The 22,323-nt window shown below is 36.9% G+C and overlaps 1 protein-coding gene and 2 long non-coding RNA genes across 3 annotated transcripts; all 3 read right to left on the bottom strand.

The window, feature by feature from the left end:
* Positions 1–2,996: 2,996 nt before the first annotated feature.
* Positions 2,997–5,246, bottom strand: LOC141840429 (flavonoid 3',5'-hydroxylase 1-like). Its single transcript, XM_074728411.1, has 2 exons — positions 4,344–5,246; positions 2,997–3,646 (listed from the first exon to the last, which is right to left on the bottom strand). The coding sequence occupies exons 1-2, from the start codon at positions 5,244–5,246 to the stop codon at positions 3,014–3,016; spliced, it is 1,536 nt and encodes a 511-aa protein (XP_074584512.1). The 3' UTR covers positions 2,997–3,013.
* A 5,140-nt stretch (positions 5,247–10,386) lies between these two features.
* Positions 10,387–11,510, bottom strand: LOC141837825 (uncharacterized). Its single transcript, XR_012602583.1, has 4 exons — positions 11,311–11,510; positions 11,100–11,159; positions 10,801–10,924; positions 10,387–10,421 (listed from the first exon to the last, which is right to left on the bottom strand). It is a non-coding gene; the product is annotated as an uncharacterized LOC141837825 (long non-coding RNA).
* A 4,175-nt stretch (positions 11,511–15,685) lies between these two features.
* LOC141837868 (uncharacterized) lies at positions 15,686–16,355 on the bottom strand. Its single transcript, XR_012602589.1, has 3 exons — positions 16,137–16,355; positions 15,939–15,992; positions 15,686–15,804 (listed from the first exon to the last, which is right to left on the bottom strand). It is a non-coding gene; the product is annotated as an uncharacterized LOC141837868 (long non-coding RNA).
* Positions 16,356–22,323: the final 5,968 nt, after the last annotated feature.

Raw genomic sequence — 22,323 nt, 5'->3', positions numbered from 1 at the left:
TCGGCCCGGTCCCACGAAAGTTTCCCACCGACCACCAGAGTAAATCGGGAAGCGAAAAAAAATAACATAGATATCATGGAATAGTGGCTGTAGATATTATGGACATAGAAATATACCTGTAATCTGTGGCCGTGGGCGGCCGTGGCTGTAGACTTGAGGAGAGACTCGAGTCTCGGGAGAAAAGACAAAAGAGGCGGTGGCTGTAGACTGAGGTTTGACTCGAGTCTCGGTGGCTGTAGAATGAGGTTTTAGGTTTAGGGTAAGTCGGCGGCGACTAGTGAGCACAGGCGAGATCGAGCGGTCGGCGGGAGAGGGGATCAGGCGAGTGGGAGCGTGGGACGCGAAAAGACAGAAGAGGCCAAGACCGGGACACGAATCGCGCGAGGTCGCGAGGAGAATCGCGACTCGCGACGGCGCTGAGGAGTGAGAATGAGGGGAAGAACCGAAGAGGAAAGTTGGAGAGTCGCGACGGCGTAACAAAGCTGCGGTCTGTGGAGAGTCGCGGCAGCGAACTCGCGACAATGAGGGAATCGCGATGAAGAGGCAAGGTCTGCCGTCTGCGAACTTCGGGAGCGGGAGGGAATCGCGAGTGAGGTGAAACTGCGAAAGGGTAGAGTTTTTTTTACTGCGGGTTCAGACTTGTGCCGCAATTATTCGGTTTATTCGGGTAAACTGAATAAGAACTTTAAAAACCGAACCCGAACTGATTAAACCGAAAAACCCAATTTTTTATTAAATAAAATCAAAATTCTGAAAAAACTGAACCGAATTAAAAATTCGGTTTGATTTGATCGGTTTATTTGGTTTAACCGAAATTTTGCTCAGCCCTAAGGGTTATATATATATATATATATATATATATATATATATATATATATATATATATATATAGAGAAGTGATCTACTGCGCGAATTCCCGTCCGCGAACCGTGCGCGACACCCGACCCACGCCCACTGCCGCCGCTGCCGTTCCGCCGTCCGGCCACCTCCGGCGACCGGACCGGGCCCGATCGACGCACCACTTGCCGGCGCATCGACCGGCGTCGGTCCGGCGGCCTCCGGTGACCGGACGGCCGCGAATTCGGCCGGAATCCGCAGCTCTGCCACCCACAGCCACTGCCGCCGCGATTTCATCGCCGTCCGGCCATCTCCGGCCGCCGGACCAGGCCCGATCGACGCGCCACTCGTTGGCGCGTCGACCGGCGTCGGTCCGGCGGCCGGAGATGGCCGGACGGCGGCGAATTTGGCCGGAAACCGAGACCACAGTGACTGGCGCCGTTTCCGGCCAAATCGCGGCCGGAATCCGGCGAATTCCGGCCGGAGACCGGCCGGGGAAGGACCACCGGCGCCGGGCGGTCCTTCCCCGGCCGGTCTCCGGCCGGAATTTGGCCGGATTCCGGCCGCGATTTGGCCGGAAACGGCGCCAGTCACTGTGGTCTCGGTTTCCGGCCAAATTCGCCGCCGTCCGGCCATCTCCGGCCGCCGGACCGACGCCGGTCGACGTGCCGGCCAGTGGCGCGTCGATTGGGTCCGGTCCGGCGGCCGGAGATGGCCGGACGGCGATGAAATCGCGGCGGCAGTGGGCGTGGGTAGGAGAAGGTGCGGACGGGATCGCGTAGGGAAGGTGCGCGGCTGATCAATTTCCTATATATATATATATATATATATATATATATATAATCCTGCGCGAGTGATTTGCGCGACTCCGTCCGCGACATCTGACGTGGCGAGGAGTTTCACTGTGCATCGTCCACCGTGGCCGCCGAAACGAAGGAAAACCCTACAAAATCCCGCCTCTCCCAAATCGCGCAGCCAAACCTCAAAATCGCCCGGCTTCCCTCTCCCTCGTCTGCTCTCCACGGCGATTCTGAGATCCCAAAATCGGCCTCCTCCGCTCCACGTCGTCCCGATTCTGCTCCGCTTGCTTTCTGGCCTGCGGAGTTTGTTTCCCCGTCACCGTCGTACCTCCTGCACGTCGGCCGTCGCTCAAACCCTAGCAGCCGTCTCGAGCGACGACGCCATCCTCTCTCCATCGCAGCCGGCGTCGAATATATATATATATATATATATATGCTCTATTTATACAAACCTAATCATATAAAGACATTATGATGGAAATACTCCTATATAATTTGCATCCCTAAATAATCAACATCTCCCGTATGAAGCAAGACTTGGGCATGCTTTGTGGCACGACCATGCCATGGGCATTCTAGAACTCTAGCAACTGACACGGCCTGGTGGTGCTTCCCATGATGGTCGTGTCATGTTGAACGTAGATTTTTAGAATGACGCACGACTTCGAACACGCCCGTGCTTCCCATCACATCTGTATTGGAGAGGAGCCACATATCCAATAATTTCCACCTTGACGAATATCCACCCTTTAAGAGAAAAATATACATATGAGAATTCCATCTAAGATACTGAGTGTGGATGCATCTTCTCTAGCAACTAGAGACATTGAGTAAGTTTAAGCAATGCTTGAACTTCTTTGCAGTAACTGGCTTTGTTAACAAAATATTTTCAGAAGTGTAAACCTTCTCAAGTAATATTTCATTAGAAGAAATTAGTTCTCTGATCTTGTGAAATCTTATATCTATATGTTTGTTTCTCGCATGATATACTTGATTTCTTGACAAATAAGTGACACTTTGTCTATCACAATATAATTTAATTTCACCTTGTTGAACACCCAATTCATTAACTAGTTCTGTAAGCCACAATACTTTTTTGACGGCTTTTGTTACTATCATATACTCTAATTCAATAGTAGATGATGCAAATATATGTTTTATCATGGCCTTCCAACAAATAGGTTATCCCACGAGAGTGAACACATATCTTATAGTAGACCTTTTGTCATCCAAATCTCTTGCATAGTCTGCATCTACATATCCCTTTATTGAAAGATTTCTGCATATATATATATATATATATATATATATATATATATATATATATATATATATATATATATATATATATAAAATTAAGAGGAGCACAAAGTACATCAGGCGGCGTCGTAGGCCGTCGGAGACAACCGTGGAGTCAACAATGCCTTGAGCGGCACCAGCTTGGGCGTCGTCAGTCCGTACTTCTCCTCCATGTCGAGCTTCTCCCCCTCCGGCAGCCTCCAATCAAATGCGTGGACCAGCACTCCAAGCATGTACTGCAGCAGCAACATGGCCGCTGCTTTGCCGGTGCAAACCCTCCGGCCTGCGCCGAACGGGATCAACTCGAAGTCGCTCCCCAGCGGGTCGTACTTCGTTGCCTGCTGGCCCATGAACCTATCCGGGTCGAACCGGAGCGGGTCGGGCCACACCCGAGGGTCGCGGCCGATGGCCCAGATGTTGACGAGGAGACGGGTGTTGGCGGGGACATGGAAGCCGTTGACCTCGCAGGGCTCGTAGGAGAAGTGGGGGAGGGCGAGCGGCGTGGGCGGGTGCAGGCGCAGCGCCTCCTTGCAGATGGCGTGAAGAAAGGGGAGGTTGGGGAGGTCGGACTCCCGCAGCAGGCGACCGTGGCCGATGGCGGCGTCGGCCTCCTCCTGCGCGCGCTTCAGGATGGACGGGTTCTTCAGCATCTCGGCGATCGCCCATTCGACGACGATCGCCGTGGTGTCGCTGCCGGCCACGAACAAGTCCTGCAGTAGTACACGTGGTATCTATTTAGATAATTTCACCAATAAAGGGAAACAAAAATGTATTTAGACCATTACTCTCCCTGAGTGAATTAATGGTTAAGAGTGAAATATTTATTAAAAGTTATTAGTTTTAAAATATTGAGAGTATTTTGAAAATAAAAAATTATTTTTTATTAAAAAATAAACTGAATGAAATAAAAGATAAGCTTTTATATTATTTTTATGATATTTATATTGTGTTATTAATTTTATTAAATAAGGTATTTTAGTGTAGTGTAAACCATATATATACTACTCCAAATCAAAAATAGGTCGTGTTCTAAGTTTGATTGGCTTGTCGGGCCTTCGCAGATTGGCGAGACCAAATCGACTATAGACTGACCCATATTGATTTGGCTAACCCATATTAATTGGCAAATCAAGACCCATTCGAAGAGTCACTGTCTCACTGCAGTTATGAGGAGCTAATAAATCTATACTAGATTATATTTCAATCTTTCTCGCTGTTGATGGATATCCTTGTTTTACTATACCTCAATTAATATGATCTGTTTTGACTATCGGCCAAAACATAGTGAAAAATTGACTCATTAAATCAAGAATAATTGTGAACAAATTTCTATCGAACTGGAAAAGTGAAACTGTAAAACTTAAAAATTTAAACAGAGGGAGAGAGAGAATGATTATTTCAACTTACAACGATGAGCGACCTGATGTTGGCATCTGTGAGGGCCTCGCCGTCCTTGGTGCCGTTCATGATCTTGTCGAGGAAGTCTGGCCGCCCCTCGCGCTCCCGTTCCTCCTTCCTCGCCTCGTGCTCCGCCAGTAACTTCGTTAGTATCTCGTCGAACGCCACCTGCGCCCGCTTCATCTTTCCCTGTATTCCCTGCAGGTCCATCCACGCGATCGACGGGAAGAAATCTCCCAAATTGAACTGCCCCCCGCCGGTGGCCACCGCCAGCACCATCTCCTTGAACTGGTTCGACTCCTCGCCCTGCGAGTCGAACACTCGTTTGCTCATCACGACCACGCCGATAACGTTGGCCAGCGCGCACACCAGCACGTCCGGAAGCGCCACGGGGCCAGCCTGGGCGCTCAGGGACCGAACCATGAGGGCGATCTCGCGGTGGCGGACATGGCCCCATTCGGCGAGGGCCTTGCCTCCGAGGAAGTGGAGAGTGCAGGCGCGACGGAGGAGCTTCCAAGTGGGCGTGTAGTCGGCCATGACGAGGTTCTGGCGGTTGTAGCTGATGTCTCGGGCGCTGATGATGTCGGGGCGGTTGGCAAACTGAAGGTCGAGGGCCTTGAGGAAACTGCCTGCGGCGGCGGAGTCTGAAGCAACGACGCAGCCGTGGGAGCCCAAGCGGAGGAACATAACAGGGCCGTGTTTGGCGGCAAGGCTGGCGAGGCTGACGTGCGCGTGGGCACCGATCAGGTGGAGGGCACCGAAGATGGGGACACCTCGGGGGCCAGGCGGCAAGGGGAGGCGCAACGATCGTCTCCTGAAGCCGAAAAGGAGTTGGAGAGCAACGAAGAGAGCGGTGGCAGCGGCCGCCGCGGCAGCCGTAAAGTAAGGATCGATGTCCATGCCGCAGTACATAGCACCGGTTACTGCCTTACTGGTAGCTAGCTCCATGGGCGTTATATAGCTGCCGCGGGGGCGTACGGACACGCAGCAATCCGTTTGTATCCTCCTTCTAGTAAGAGAAGAAGTCGTATATTGTCATCACATGTGCTCGCTGACATTTAAAAAGTTGAGTATTCATTGGACATTGTACTATGTCCAACCTGTTGCTAGAAAAAGGGACCTGAAATCTAAATATCTTAGCTGAGGATTGAATCGAAATTGAGAATTGAATCATAGATACTGAGTGACAATCTAAATATCTTCTAGTAAGAGAACAAGTCGTATATTGTCGTCACATCTGACATTTCAAAAGTTGACTATTCATTGGACATTATACTATGTCAAACCTGTTGCTAGAAAAAGGGACCGTCTTGCGAATTGAATTGCGACTTTTGGGGTAAATTGCATGGCGAGGAAAAGTCACATTGGACGAGTGATCGCGAGATGAGGAAGCAGACCGTACCGCTGCGTCACATTGGCGTATGAGCTGATGCGATCCCAATTTTCTCATTAATTTTTTTTGTTGATTTTTAACTGTAATATATTTTAAATTAATTTTTTTTATAAACAGATAATCTTAAAATATTAGCTACGGAGTGACGTATCATTTGCATCTCTAGATTTATATTGATGACTATATGAAAAATTTATGTGGGACCGAATTAATTATTTTTAAAAATAATAAATTCTAAAATTAGATATTTGGATTAATAAAAAAGTTTAAGAATTTTTTTTATTTTTTGAGTCTATTAAATCATCCACATCGTCAATGACCTAGGTAGCAGATGTGTGTCACTGTAAGCCTCCGAGACATAATTGAGTTGGTTACGATTGAGTAAAATTGTAGAAGATAATAAGAATTCGAATCTCGACGAAGCCGAGATAATACTCTCCTCTGTCGTGGCCAACTGCAGTTTCTCGATTTACCTCCTCACAGATGATCGTGAGACTAACCATGAGAAACCATTAGTATGATAGATTCTATCTTTTTGCAAAAGAGATGTGTGTCGTCTTAAGACATAGGCCATAATAAAGCCCCAATTTATTGAGCCCTATTTTTTTTATATTATTTAAATTTAAATTTTTAAAAAATATTCACAATTTTAGATTAATTTAAAAAGACATCTATTTTTAATTTTATATAATTTTAATTTTATTTATTATTGATATTTTAATTATATATATTATTTTTTAAAACCTAATTGATTTTTTTTCCACGTTGATCTCTCAAAATGTGTGTCGTCAGTAATCTTGTGTCTTTTATCTCTTTCGTCGATGTTTTTGTGTTTTATTCTTCTCTCGTCCATTGATATCATGTCATTCTCCTTGTTTACTAGTTGTTTTGGTCAAATATCATGGATAATCAAGTCATCGACTAACGAACTATTGATGTGCACATTCGTCAAAAATGGTCACTAGAAAAGATTTAAAAAATTTAAAAATCATTGAAAAAGAGAGTTAGAATGGTGCCGGGTATGGATCCCGATAAGTCCACTTCGACATTTAAAATTTTATGTGAGGAAGGAGATTAAGGACTTGGGGAAATGAATTTTGTATGTACATACCTGTGCCCATGAGTATGAGCACCCTTTTATAGAATTGTCAAGATATGTTTTAGAAAGGTTCTGAAATTTGCATTCTAATTTAGAACAATTTTGAAATATGTGCTTCCATTCCGATATATTTGTTCCATGTTCACGTGTCTTCTGGGATATTTGTTTTTATTTCTTTGGGAGAAACAGTCTTAGGATTTCTTGATCTTGCAAGCAAACTCATTCCTTGGACACAGCTTGAGACTGATATAAAGTCAGCACAAGACACCGAAGTTGAGACCCGAGGTTGAGATAAGATCGGCACGTGAGGTTAAGCAGACGCCGAGGTCGGAACCAAGATTGAGATGAGGTTGGCACGTGAGGACGAGTAGACACCGAGGTCAGAACTAAGGCTGATATGAGGTCGGTACGTGAGGTTAGACAGACGTCGAGGTTGGGACCAAGGCTAAGATAAGGTTGACATGTGAAGCCGAGCAGACGTCGACGTCGACGTCGAAACCAAGACTGAGACAAGTACAACATGTGAGGCCAGGCTAACACCGAGGTTGGAACTAAGGCTGAAACGAGCAGAGCACGTGAGGTCGGACAGACGCCAAGATCGAAACTGAGGCTGAAACGAGGTCGACACATGAGATTGAGCAAATGCTGAGGCCGGAACCAAGGCTTAGCTTAGATGAGGTCGACACATCAAGCCAAATAAACACCGAGATTGCAACCAATACTAATATGAGATTGGCACGTCAGACCGAACAAACATCGAGGTTGGAATCAAGGTTGAAACGAGATCGGCATGTCAGGTCGAGCAAATGTCGAGGTCTGAACCAAGGCCGATATGAGTTCAGCACATGAAACTGAACAGATACCAAAATCGAAATCAAGGCTGAGATACTGTCGGCACGTGAGGCAGATGCCGAGGTCAAAACCAAGGCTGACACAAGATCGATATATGGGGTCGAGTAGCCACAAAAGTCGAAACCCAGGGGGCGGAGGCTATCAGCTGACAGCCCTTAGGCTCTTTATTTAATCCTCCTCGATCCTACTTTAAAATCTGACTTTTTTCTTTAAGGCCATGCGGTGATCCCACCACGCGGCAGCTCAACGATTCCATCGTATCATTAGAGATACTCTCACTCTTCTCCTTGATGATCTCACTTCCTTGTTCTTTCTTTTTCTTTCTCGATAATAGTAAAAAGTAGTTCTTTATTTTAGGTTTGAAACATCAAATTGATTTTTGTATTATCTAAACTTAAAAATGACTATACTTGTAATTTATCTTGGTATTTTTAGATGAAAAAATTTTACAGTTAACAACTTAACATGTTTGAATCTTGAAATTTTTTTAAAACATGACATATGATATTGATAGTTTAGATATTAAATTTTATAAAAAAATATTTTTTCCTAATATATAAATAACTTATAAAATATTATTTATAATAGAATACTATTTATAATATCGGTTAGTATATTTTCAGTATATTTAAAAATTTTAAATTAAAATTAATAATGTTTTTAATAAAATCTAAAAATTAAATAATTTAGTAATTTTATTAATTAAAAAAATTATTATCAAAATTTGAATAATAAATTTTATTCGTAATTTTACTTTTCAAAAACTTTGAAAAAATAATTTCAGATTAATTTAAACCAAATTTCTAGAAACCATAAAATTGTAGATTTTTAGTCAGTTGTTGATGTTAGACTTCATGATGTCTCGACTTTTGGTATGCATTTCTAAAATACTTCAATATTTGCTATGTGGAAGTAGATGTGGAAAGTCATGTAAATAGTTTTTTTTTTCCAAAGAAAATGATCGAGAAGATAATTTAATGGATTCCAGAAAAATTACCTTTAGAATTGACATAAAATCACTAGTTTTTTTTTTAAAACTTAACCATTATATTATTATATATTTGAATCTTATGATGTCAGTCTTAGCTTTGTCTTCGACAGTTCAAGTCATAGGAAACGTTTCGTACTTCGATTCCGATCTTTCTTTTCTTTACATTATACAATTGACTATTTCAGCTTAATCATGCACTGTATTAGTCCTAAAACGTAAATGTATAGTGCTAAACTCAAATTGATCTTTATATCATATCATATATATTTCTGCATCCCATTTCTATATATATATATATATATATATATATATATAGGAAATTGATATTCTGCGTGACCGACATTGCGCGACCCCGTGCGCGACACCGCCGACCATCGGATCGGGCCAGGTCGACGTGTCACTTGCCGGCGCGTCAGCCGATGTCGGATTCCGATCGGAATCAGGCGCAATTTGGTCGGAACATGGCTGGCAGTGGCACGCGGCATTTCAGGCCAAATCGCGATCGGAGACTGGCCGGGGAAAGACCGGCGGTGGAAGGATCGGCGTGCGATGGCAGTCCTTCTCGGCCGGTCTCCAGCCGCGATTTGGTCGGAATCCAATTGCAATCTGGTCGGAAACGCCGCATGCTACTGTCGGTCGCGTTCCGATCAAATTTCACCGGATTCCGACCACAATCCGATCAGAATCCGACGTCGGCCGACGCGCAGACGAGTGGCGTGTCGATCGAACCCGATCCAGCGGCCGGCAGTGATCAGACGACGAGGCGAGGGCGGCCGAAAGCGGCGGGGGTCGGGCGGGCAAAAATACTATGCATTCCCACATTTGGACGGTCAATCTGACTTGCAATCGCATGATGAACGGTGGATTCGGCGTCGCGCACAGGCACGCAGGAAATAGACGCGCAAAATATTATTTCTATATATATATATATATATATATATATAATTTTTGCATTTGGTACGATAAGAAACGTACATATACACACACTAAACCCTACGATAAAATTAAATTGTTTTTATACTTAATACATACGATGATGTTCACGGACGATGTCCACCATATCAAAATTCATGGAGATAATATAAGTTTTTGATTTAGGGCTGAAAAAGTCTAATTAGTCATGGGTTTAGGTGCTTTTCTAGAGATTAGTTTTTTTTTCTTTTAGTGAGCCTTATATAGTCTATATAGAATCAGATTCTTTCTATTATGTCTCGGCTTTTTTCAGGTTTTAAAACAACTTCTATTTACTGCATTAGTACTTAATCAGCATAGGTCTTATTAATAAAAATTATCGGTTTGTTATAGTTAATGTTCATCTAATGACTACTTAGATAAGGACTAAAGGACAAAGAAGAAAATTGTCAAGAAAATAGAGCCCTCTCTCTTGACTTAGAAAAAGAGTTAAGTTGTCATAATTAAAATAAAGCACACGTATATATCTACAAATTGAGAACTAATAAGGAAATTATTGAAAATGACTATTTACATATACTCGAACAAACTTAAATAAACTCTTAGCACATTTAGCTTATAAGTTTAATATAAAATCACTTACACTTGTAAGAGGAGAGTAGGTAGGATGTACTTACTTGACTTCTTATTGAGAGGAGGTATATATAGATAGTATGAAGGTCTTCTTTGCTCAAAGAGGAAGTTTTTTTGAGTCTGTGTGTCCACTAAGATTCTTTCTATCGTTACTCAAGTGAATCATTCGTTCTTATCTTGTGAAGAGAAGAGGGATGCTCTGCTCGCCTTTCACATGGATCTGTTCTTATCATTCGTTCTTATCGTCACTCATAGTGGAGCACTTTCTTTCTATTATGTGTCGGCTTTTTTCACGTTTTAAAAAGATACTTTTTGATATTTATCCATCTTTTCTTTTACTTTGAAAAATATATATAGCTTAATATATGTTAATTTATAAAGAACATGCATGCATGCATCAAACATAACAAGCTCCACTTGCACATGGTACCTCAGTAGCTAGTGAGATAAGTAGTCTTTATATTTATCAATATATATGATCGTAGAAGACCATGCATTACATATTTGCATATATATGAACTTCCTTGGCGTTATTTTATCTTGTGATATATATATATATATATATATATATATTATCTCTGCTCGCCTTTCACATGGATTATCTGTTGTAATTAGAGTAGCAACTTATTCCTCTCTATGCATGTATATATACATGCATAAGAAATCTCATGGAGGCGGAGGGCTGGGACATGATCTGTAGACTCCACAGTCTTTCCATGCAACAACAATAGAAGGATAATTAATTTCAACATATTTATAAATGAGAAGACTAATTGATTGAGCATGCATGAACAAGAAATTAATTATATATATATCAAATAGATTCTTTTGGAGTAAAACTTAATCCTATGCAATCATGATGTGATTTGCAAGATAAGTGCATACTTGGAGGAGTAGGAGGAGTGTAGCAGTTGTATGGTTGGCCATTCTTTCCTTGGCATACAGCTGCAATGGACAATTGAAGGCTAATAGTTAGTCACAAGGCAGAACTAAGAAGGCATAAATAATATATAATAGCACTAACACTAAGTCATATGGGAAATAAATCAACTTAAAGCATATATTAATTTTAACATGATTCTAGCTGATTGCTAACGTTTGTTAGGGTCTAAGGCTCTGTAGCCAGGGGCTGTTGCTCCCATGGCTGGCGGCGAGAGGGCAGAAGTGATGAGGAAGATGATGAGAGGAACTGCAATGAAGTGGAGAGGAGATCCATCGTTCCTAGTTAATATTCTACAAGGAATCGCCTTTCCCATCTATCAATCCTACTTCACTATACAGTACTACACTAGCTACTAGCTCAATTAAGTGTGGGATGGAGTTCTAACAACTCTATTGTCGTCTATTTATAGAGTCGATCCGTCTTAAATTTTATATATATATATATATATATATATATATATATATATATATATATATATATATATATATAAAGTTGAGATAATTGCTAGAATCGTTTTTAGACCCTGATTAGGAATCTAGCACTAAATTCAGCTTTAACAATTTATAAGTTTCATTTTTTTGTTTGTAATTAAACTAGTGCATATTGTTTAAATTGGGTTTTCCACAACAATCCTCATCCTGGTGATTAGGAATCTATCACCAGGATGAGGATTGTGTGCTAATTTTTAAATTGGATTTTAATTTCCACAATAATTCCTGTATTTTTCTTATATGACTACTGTCTGTCCATATCTTGATGCATGTCTTCGTATATTTTTCTGCCATATTTGAAAAGTCATCACTGAATCCTAGTTGATCCGTGATATTCTATAAAGACTTAAATCAATGACAAAATTGAAGTCTCTGTGAAGAACTAATAGCTAATTTTTAAATTAGGTTTTCCACAATAATACCTGTATTTTTCTTATATGACTACTGTCTGTCCATATCTTGATGCATGTGTTTGTATATTTTTCTGCCATATTTGAAAAGTCATCACTGAGTCTTAGTTGATCCGTGATATTCTGTAAAGACTTAAATCAATGACAAAATTGAAGTCTCTGTGAAGAACTAATAGCTAATTTTTAAATTGGGTTTTCCACAACAATACTTGTATTTTTCTTATATGACTACTGTCTGTCCATATCTTGATGTATGTCTTCGTATATTTTCTGTCATATTTAAAAAGTCATCACTGAGTCCTAGTTGATCCGTGATATTCTGCAAAGACTTAAATCAATGACAAAATTGAAGTCTTTGTCAAGAATTGATAGCTAATTTTTAAATTGGATTTTCCACAATAATACCTGTATTTTTCTTATATGACTACTGTCTGTCCATATCTTGATGCATGTCTTTGTATATTTTTTGCTATATTTGAAAAGTCATCACTGAGCTAGTTGATCTGTGATATTCTGCAAAGACTTAAATCAATGACAAAATTGAAGTATATGTGAAGAACTAATTATAGCTAATTTTTAAATTGGGTTTTCCACAACAGTACCTGTATTTTTCTTATATGACTACTATTGTCCATATCTTGATGTATGTCTTCGTATATTTTTCTGTCATATTTGAAAAGTCATCACTGAGTCCTAGTTGATCCGTGATATTTTGCAAAGACTTAAATCAATGATAAAATTGAAGTCTGTGAAGAACTTACCATAGAAATATTCGACATCCTTTTAATTATTTATAAAATTATAAATTGTCTGTCTATACATATACGATCTTTTGTACAAGTATTTAAAATTGTTTAGAAGCCATTGATGTCTAGTATTGTTAGTCATATTCTTTCTTGGGAGGTGGGAGATAATCTCTGCTTGCTATAAGAGCACTCAAAAAATTAAATCCCTTTCTAGTAATAACATGGATTGAAAGCTGCAACTTCCATTAAAAGTCCGATCCAGACATCAGAACGTCGACTAGAAATTTACTAATTAATTATTTATGTTCTTTAAAAGTTTGGTTTGTATTAATGAGAAAGATCATGGCAGTTGTAAGTTGAATAATATAATACCCATTAGGATTTTGTTATTTTTGCATCCATATATAATGATATATATACACTGCTGTGATATATGCTTGTTGGTATACTTGAAAAACTCTGATTAATTTGGATAGTTAATTACTGTCAATATTGCACTGATATAATTGACCTTTCTTTGGGGGTTTAACTATCGTGTGAAATAAATAAATAACAGATTATTTCCTCTAACAAACTGTCAGAATTAAGTTATTCAAAGACTTTATGCGATCCCCTTCACTGCAGTTATTAAATCGCATGTACACAATGCCCACCTTGTTCAGCACTAGGTCTTTTTCTTTGGCATTAGGTGGTGGAGGATGGATATGAATTTTTTGCTGACAGGCAACTTGTAACAATCTTCTCGGCTCCAAATTACTGTGGTGAATTTGACAATGCTGGTGCTATGATGAGTGTGGATGAGACCTTGATGTGCTCATTCCAAATTTTGAAGCCAGCAATATCAGACACAGGAAGAAAATTGGTGTTGGTGCTACAGTTATTTCTAGAACTGGAACTCCTTGGTAGTATTGCATCTAGGAGCAATATCATTTTTCCCAAGAGTCAAGGTACTAAGCATTTTCTTCTCTTTTAACCAATCATGAAAGTTGAAGATTCACCATTTCACAACCACCTTAATCTAACTATACTTTTAACAACTATTATACTGGTAAATATTTTTTCATTGAATAGTAGCTACTTTGAGGATTTCAGAGCAATTCAACTTAGTAACACAATTCCATAGTACTGGAAATTTTAATCATGTATCTCTGCTGTCTTTTTATGCTCAAACCATGTAAATCTCCACTATTTAGAGTTGGCTAGATGAATCCTACAACCATTAAAGATCAATGTCAATAGGTTTAGACACTCTAATTAATGCACGTTAAAAACTGCTTTAGACATAAAATTGTTACAAGATGATTGCTATTTGTAAATATTTGTTTTAGATCGGAATAAAATGAAGTGCATGGATTTTTGATTCAGATATGCTGTACGCACAAAAACTATTTCTGCCTAATGAAGTTGACCATTTCTTTCTACTCTAAGAGCTTCCACTCTCAGCTTTCTCATCTTGGTACAAGATTACGTGATGACAGGCAAGTCTTGGAGCCAAAACATTTTGATGCTTTAATGATGCATATATGCCTATAAGCTAGAAGCTACCTGACCACCATCTGGGAGCAAGTTTAATGTATTTATTCCGATGGAACTTTGGTGTGGGTTCCTGTTTGGATGTGTACATGTTCCTAGACACATGCTACAGGCTTTTGCTTAACTGCGTGGATTGTGAAATTGCATGATCTGCATGAAGAGCTGCGCAGAAGAGTAGTACTGTCTTATTGAACCAAGTGTACATGTGCTATTTGCTATCTAATTTGCCTCCAGAAATTGTGCATTCTCTTAATTTTGTTTTTCTGTCTCCCGTTAGTATAGAGCCATGCCATAATCCATCAGCTCTGCTAATGAACAACAAAGACGACACTAGTTTTTTGGCCATTAAGAAGATCTTTGTCTTGACACTGTTGAATTGAAATGATTCAAAGAGAAACCAAAAACTTTGAAGGAAGAGCAGTGCCTTGACAAAAGTGTGGAAATATGAGCACTTTCAAACTTCACTTTGTCATGATTCCGAATGTCGTCTGGATCAATTTTGGACGGCCGAATTAGGAACAATATTATTTTATTATTGTTTTAAAGATTAGAAATTAGATTATAATATTAAGTAAAAAAATTAAAATAAAAAAATTAATTACTCATTAAATATGCCGAATTATTATTCGATTTTTTTATCTCGCACACTCTACGAACAACTTTCTTAAATTTTTTATCATGGACGTTGCGCTTTCTGCACAACATCAGTGTATATATGTATATATTTGCTTCTCCAGTTGTAACTCTTAGTTGAAGGTTAATAGTTAGTTACAGAACGGAACGAGGAAGCCACAAATAGCACGACCACTGATTCATATTAGAAACAGACTAATGTAAAGCATAGTAATTAAAAAAAAAACTAAGTTAAGCATTTTTTTTGGAGTCATTAAATTAATTATTCAATCACTTTTTTATAAAGAAAAACTATTGACTTGACTAACCAATTGAGACATGCATGAAGAGGAAGGTCTGTGTCTTAGACTAACCACTGACTAGCTCCTTCACAATTTTATGGTATCTTACAATATATGCGTACAAGTTGTGTCACAAAATTTCTTTTTCTATATTCAGATGTTGTATATATGCAAGAGGAGTGATTGTTTGTGAAATTAGACTTCTTAAATTGGATAAAACATTATACAAGTCCATAGAATTCAAAGAATATAAAAGAGTAGTTGTTTGTGGAATTAGATTAATTAATATAAGTTGGTAGTTAGATAAGTACATATTTATCAAAATACGTACATAGTAGACCATGCATTACATGTATACATTTATTTTGATGTTCATTAAGATTACGCTCTCACTTTTTTATTGCCATCAACAACATGATAAGACAACCATATATATATATATATAGACACACGAGCGGATTCGTGGAGAGGGATGTTCTTCTTTCACATTTGTTTGAATTAGGGTTGCACTATGGAGGACATCTGTAGATTTTAGGATCGCATGTTCTCTCACCTGCATGCAACACCAATAGAAAGATAATTAATTTCAACATAAAAAATGAGAAAGCTAATTAATTAAGCTAGCTAGCATATATAAACAAGAAAATAATTATCAAATGTTTCTTTTGAAGTAAAACTTGATGCTACCTGAAGGAGGTTTGACGCAATTGTATGGTTGGCCATTCTTTCCTTGGCATACAGCTGCAATGGCCAGTCGAAGGCTAATAGTTAGTCACGAGGCAGAACTAAGAAGGCATAAATATAATAATAGCACTAGCAGTACTAATTCATATGGGAGACAAATTAACGTAAAGCATTAATTTTAAAATGATTCTGATTACTAACGTCTGTTAGGGTCTAAGGCTCGGTGGCCAGGGTCGTCGTCGCTGTTGTTGCTCCCATGGCCGGCGGCGAGAGGGCAGAAGTGATGAGGAAGATGATGAGAGGAAGTGCAATGAAGTGGAGAGGAGATCCATCGTTCCTAGTTATTATTCTACAAGGAATCGCCTTTCCCATCTATCAATCCTACTTCACTTCACTATACACTGCACTAGCTACTAGCTTAATTACTGGCCGGGTGAAGTTATAACAACTCTATTGTCGTCGTCTATTTATAGAGTTGATCGGCGCGGTCTGGTCTTGACTTCAGCTTCGTTCAACAATCCATAACATTCATATTTTAGTTGTTTATAATTAATTAATCTAGTGCATATTAACTTTAAAGACTTACTATATTGTATAATATCCTTATTTTATAATATAATCGCAATTATATATTTTATTTTCCACAAAAGTTTATCTTAAAAGTACTTGCCATGATCATTAATATATTTCATGAAGTCAATTCCATTATATTATTTTAATTTGATAATTCATTTATCGCAATTTATCTGATCAATAATTTAATTACTCGATCGAGCTTATCTCATTTTTATTGTTTCTTGGTATTCTGATTAATCTGGATTAGTTAGCTTATCTCATAATTAACTTAATTTCTTTTGGGGTTTAATTGCCGTGTGAAATTAAATAAATAACTAATTACAGATTATTTTCTTAATCGTTCTCTAACAAACAACCAGTATTAAATCATCGGAGATAGTGTGGCTGCTGAGAAGAAGCAGCAGATTGGCTCGACACTGTGGAATTGAATTGAAGTGATTCAAAGGAAGTGCAGGGTCTTGACAAAGTGTGGAAATATGAGCACAGAGCAGTACTCCCATCTTATGCAAAAAGGTGGAATCCACCACCTTAGCGGCCTCTACAATCGGCGCCACGACCATTTGTAAGGAGGTAAATCAAAAAATTGCAATTGATCACGACGCAGGAGGGTATTGCCAGGATTCAAACCTTTGCTTTCTTCTACAACTCTGCTGAGTTGTAACAACTCTGCTGAGTTGTAACCAACTCAGCTATGCCTCGGAGACAACAGTACTCCCATCGATAGAGACTGCAGTGGAGCACTCCCGTCAATAGAGACTGCAGTGGAGCACTCCGGTCAATAGAGACTGTTGGAAACTTATATGGATGGATTGGCCATGTTTATTTAGGTCCGGTTAATATTAACTCGACGATGAATTGACTGCTCGATCCGGTGGAGTTCGGTATAGCCATGCGGACCTTGTCCCTTTTAGAGATTATATATATTATTTAAAGATTTTGTTATCATATGTCACTGTTAGAGTCATAGAAGACGAATATATATGTCATTTTTAATTTGGTCAAACTGTCGCATATATATATTCCATATAATCTAAATTTTAAATATAGACTCATATTGCTTTATTTTATTTTTTAAACTCATGGACTTGTACATTGTGTTTGTTTTATAATTTTAAATAATTTCAATTTATGTAGCAGTTTTGATGCTATATATATATATATATATATATATATATATATATATATATATATATATGCACTTAAATATCCTTTGGACTTATACAATATCTCTTTTATTAAATTTTAAATAATTTAAGTTTATATAGAAGTTTCGGTCAAAATTATTACATGAACTTAAATCGTCCAAAACTCAAATATGAATTTTATCTTTTGTTTCTTGAACCCTCTGGCATCGTATAATACCTTTCTTTACTAATTAACTTTAAATAGTTTAAGTACATGTGATAATTTTTTTGTCAAAAATACAACATGTGATCTAAATTATCCAATCCTAAATATCAATATATGTTTTGTTCTCTTGACCGACCCTATGGACTCCTGGAATCACTGTATTTAATAATTATAAATAATTTAGGTCTATATAATTGTTATATGAATATGTGCCCTTTAATCTATCCTCTACACTTATATCTTTCTTATTCAATTTTGAACAATTTAAATATATATAAAAGTTTCAACCAAAAGTATATTGCATGAATTTAGATTATCCAGAACTCCAATATTGAATAACTTAGTTTATATAAAAGTTTTGGCTAAAAGTGGTCTCGAATTCTAACATAAGCTCTTTGTTTTTTTCCTTGAACTCTATGAACTCATAAAATGCCTTTCTTATTAATTTTGATCAATTTAGATTTATGTATCAGTTTTGTAATTATAGGTCTAATTTAATAATATATATGTTCCTATTCTATGATACTAGATGACTATAAATTCTTCAAAATCAACTAGAAATTCTCATGACAACATAAGAAGCATATTGGCATTGTTACAAAAGAAGATATAGTAGAAAAATTCTCTCTTCCAATTTAAGTCTTTTATTGACATTGTTAAACCTAATCAAATTGTTACATTAGACTGATTGGCAAAACTCTATTTTCCATGGGTTTTGAACCTCTCAAAGAATTCCAACAAAAGAGGTCGTATCCAAAACATATTTAATAGTTTAGACTATATGAAACCAAGTGTTTTATCTTAATTCCTAAATGTTCAATTGAGTTTCACAAAGAAGGATGTTGTACTCATCCTAGGACTACCATATGAAAGAGTGGTATTTTTTATGCATGTAGATGTTGTTTCTAGCTAACTATAGTTTCAACATTTGAAGATATATAGACTATATATATATATATATATATATATATATATATATATATATATATATATATATATATATATAAAGAGGCAAAGTTGTGTACTCTATAACTTACAAACGAAACACAATCATAAAATATGTTTGTGTCACAAAATTTCTTTTTCTATATTCAGATGTTGTATGCAAGAGGAGTGCTTGTTTGTGAAATTAGACTACTTAAATTGGATAAAACATTATACAAGTCCATAGAATTCAAAGAATATAAAAGAGTAGTTGTTTGTGGAATTAGATTAATTAATACAAGTTGGTAATTAGATAAGTAATCTTTATATTTATCAAAATACATAGTAGACCATGCATTACATGTATACATTTATTTTGATGTTCATTAAGATTTCCCTCTCACTTTTTTATTGCCATCAACAACATGATAAGACATAACCATATATATATATATATATATATATATATATATATATAGACACACACACGAGCGGATTCGTGGAGAGGGATGTTCTTCTTTCACATTTGTTTTAATTAAGGTTGCATTTTCCCTTTTTCCCAGCTGCAACACCAATAGAAAGATAATTAATTTCAACATAAAAAATGAGAAAGCTAATTAATTAAGCTAGCTAGCATATATAAACAAGAAAATAATTATCAAATGTTTCTTTTGAAGTAAAACTTGATGGTACCTGGAGGAGGTTTGCAATTGTATCGTTGCCCATTCTTTCCTTGGCATACAGCTGCAATGGCCAGTTGAAGGGTAATAGTTAGTCACAAGGCAGAACTAAGAAGGCATACATATAATATATAACACTAACACTGATTCATATGGGAAACAAATTAACGTAGAGCATTAATTTTAAAATGATTCTGATTACTAACGTTTGTTAGGGTCTAAGGCTCCGCCGCTAACTGCTGCTCTTATGGTTGGCAGCAAGAGGGCAGAAGTGATGAGGAAGATGATGAGAGGAACTGCAATGAAGTGGAGAGGAGATCCATCGCTCCTAGTTATTCTACAAGGAGATATCGCCTTTCCCATCTATCAATCCTACTTCACTATACACTACACTAGCTACCAGCTCAATTAAGTGTGGGATGGAGTTATAACAACTCTATAGTCGTCTATTTATAGAGTCGATCCGTCTTCAATTATCAACAACATCGATAAATTTTAAGAAAAGATAAGCTTCAGTTTAGTTATCTCTGGATAAGCCTCAACCTAAACCTCATCTAGGTCTTGGAGCCACAAAAATATCTTTATAGGAGTTTAATATTTTTTTTCTCAACCGCATATTTTTTTAAAATAAAAATTGAGATAATTGCTGGAATAGTTTTAGACCCTGATTAGGAATCTAGCACCAGATTAAAAGCTATAAGTTTCTTTTTTTTTGTTTTGTAATTAATCTAGTGCATATTTTTTAATATTATAAATAAAATTATTATAACATTAAAATTTCAATAATATTTTTTCATTTTCAATAAAAGTATATATATATATATATATATATATATATATATTTGACATGATGTCCATTTCATTATTTTCATTTGATTTAATTTGTTGATCAATAATTTACTGGAGCTTAGCTTATTTTTGTTGATCAACAAAATCTTAAGCGCACGCTCAATTGGATTAGCTTTACGCTAAATTGTGGAATCGAAGTGATTCAAGAGAAACCAGAAAGAAACTGAAAGGGAGAGAGTAGTGTCTTGACAAATTGTGGAAATTAAATAGCTGCATTATTTTTCTATAATATATTTTTATAATAAAATTATTATAATTTCAATCTTATTTTTCCCCATTTTCATAAAAAGTTTGGCATGCTTACATTATTGAGAAGTACTTGACATGATGTATATTTAATGATGTCAATTCTGTTATTTTTATTTGATTTATTTATTTTTCCATTAATTGGAACTTATCTGATCAATAATTGACTCCAATTTATCCCATTTTTGATGAACTAATTCCTTATCTCTCATCGCCAGGATGAGGTTTGTGTGCTAATTTTTAAACTGGATTTTCCACAACAATTCCTACTGTCTGTCCATATCTTGACGCATGTCTTTGTATATTTTTCTGCCATATTTGAAAAGTCATCACTGAGTTTTGGATGATCCATGATATTCTGCAAAGACTTAAATCAATGACAAAATTGAAGTCTTTGTGAAGAAATGACCATAGAAATATTTTACATCCTTTTAATATATAAAATTACAAATACATCTTTTATCCTTTTAATTTATAAAATTATCTCCAAATTATCTGTCCATAAAAGGCTTCATATAGATACTTTCCATCCTTTTAACCTATGATCTTTTGTACAAGTATTTTTAACAAACCCAATTCCTCCCCTCAAACAAAGGACTTGTTTAGAAGCCATTTTTGATGTCTAGTATTGTTAGTCATATATCTTCTAGGATTTTTTGCTTGGGAGGTGGGAGATAATCTCTGCTCGCTATAAGAGTACTCAAAAAATTAAATCCCTTTCTACTATTAACATACTTTCCATCTCTTTAGAACGTATTTCTTGAGAGGTGGGAGATTCTCTGCTCGCTACTAATTAATTAATTTATGTTCTTTAAAAGTTTGGTTTGTATTAATGAGAAAGATCATGGCACTCGTAATTTGAATAATACCTATTAGGATTTTGTTATTTTTGCATCCATAATGATATACACTGCTGTGATATATGCTTGTTGGTATACTTGAAAAACTCTGATTAATTTGGGTAGTTTACTGTCAATATTGAACTGATAATCGACCTTTCTTTAGGGGTTTAATTATCGTGTGAAATAAATAAATAACAGATTATTTCCTCTATCAAACTGTGATGCAAGAGGATTTAAAGATTTTTATTAATAATTTTTATAATTTTATTTTTAGTAATTTTTAGTGTTTTTGATATTTAGAGTAGTTTTGAAAAGTTCTATCTTTTTTAATTTAAAATTTTTTAAAATATGCATAGTTGCTCTCGATTTTAATATAAATTTAGGATTTTTAGGATTATTATTAGGAATATTTCTTTTTAAATTTAATTTGTTAAGAAATTTTCTTTGTTATTAGAAATATTTTTTTTGAATTTATTAAGAAATTTTTTATTAAAAATGAGTTTGGGTCTATATAAACATCTTATAAATTAATGTTTAGAGAGAAGAAATTTTAGTTTAATAATAGTTTCGGTAATACTGTTTATTTCTGTATCTCTTATTATTTTTTTAAATTAATAGATTTTAGAAGATTGTTTCCTGCGTTCGTAGTCGAATCAATGAATTCAATAAACTGTCAGATCAATTAAGTTATTCAGAGATTTCATGCGACCCCCTTCACTGTAGTTGTTAAATCGCATGGAGCCTACCTCGACAACCGAAAGGAAAGAAGATACAAAGCTGCGCGTTCAACGTTCACCGTTCAACGTTCAAAGTTCAAAGAAGATCTTTGTCTTGACACTGTTGAATTAAGTGATTCAAAGAGAAATCAGAAACTGAAAGGGAGATATATATTGAGTAGAGTAGTAGAGAAATAAACTTAAT

The sequence above is a fragment of the Curcuma longa genome, chromosome 11 (genome assembly GCF_044706935.1).
Source record: "Curcuma longa cultivar G26 ecotype Majalengka, Jawa Barat chromosome 11, ITB_CL_G26_1.1, whole genome shotgun sequence".
NCBI classification, from domain to species: Eukaryota; Viridiplantae; Streptophyta; class Magnoliopsida; order Zingiberales; family Zingiberaceae; genus Curcuma; species Curcuma longa.
Note: the sequence above shows the minus strand (reverse complement) of the source record. Positions and strands in the feature narration are given on the sequence as shown.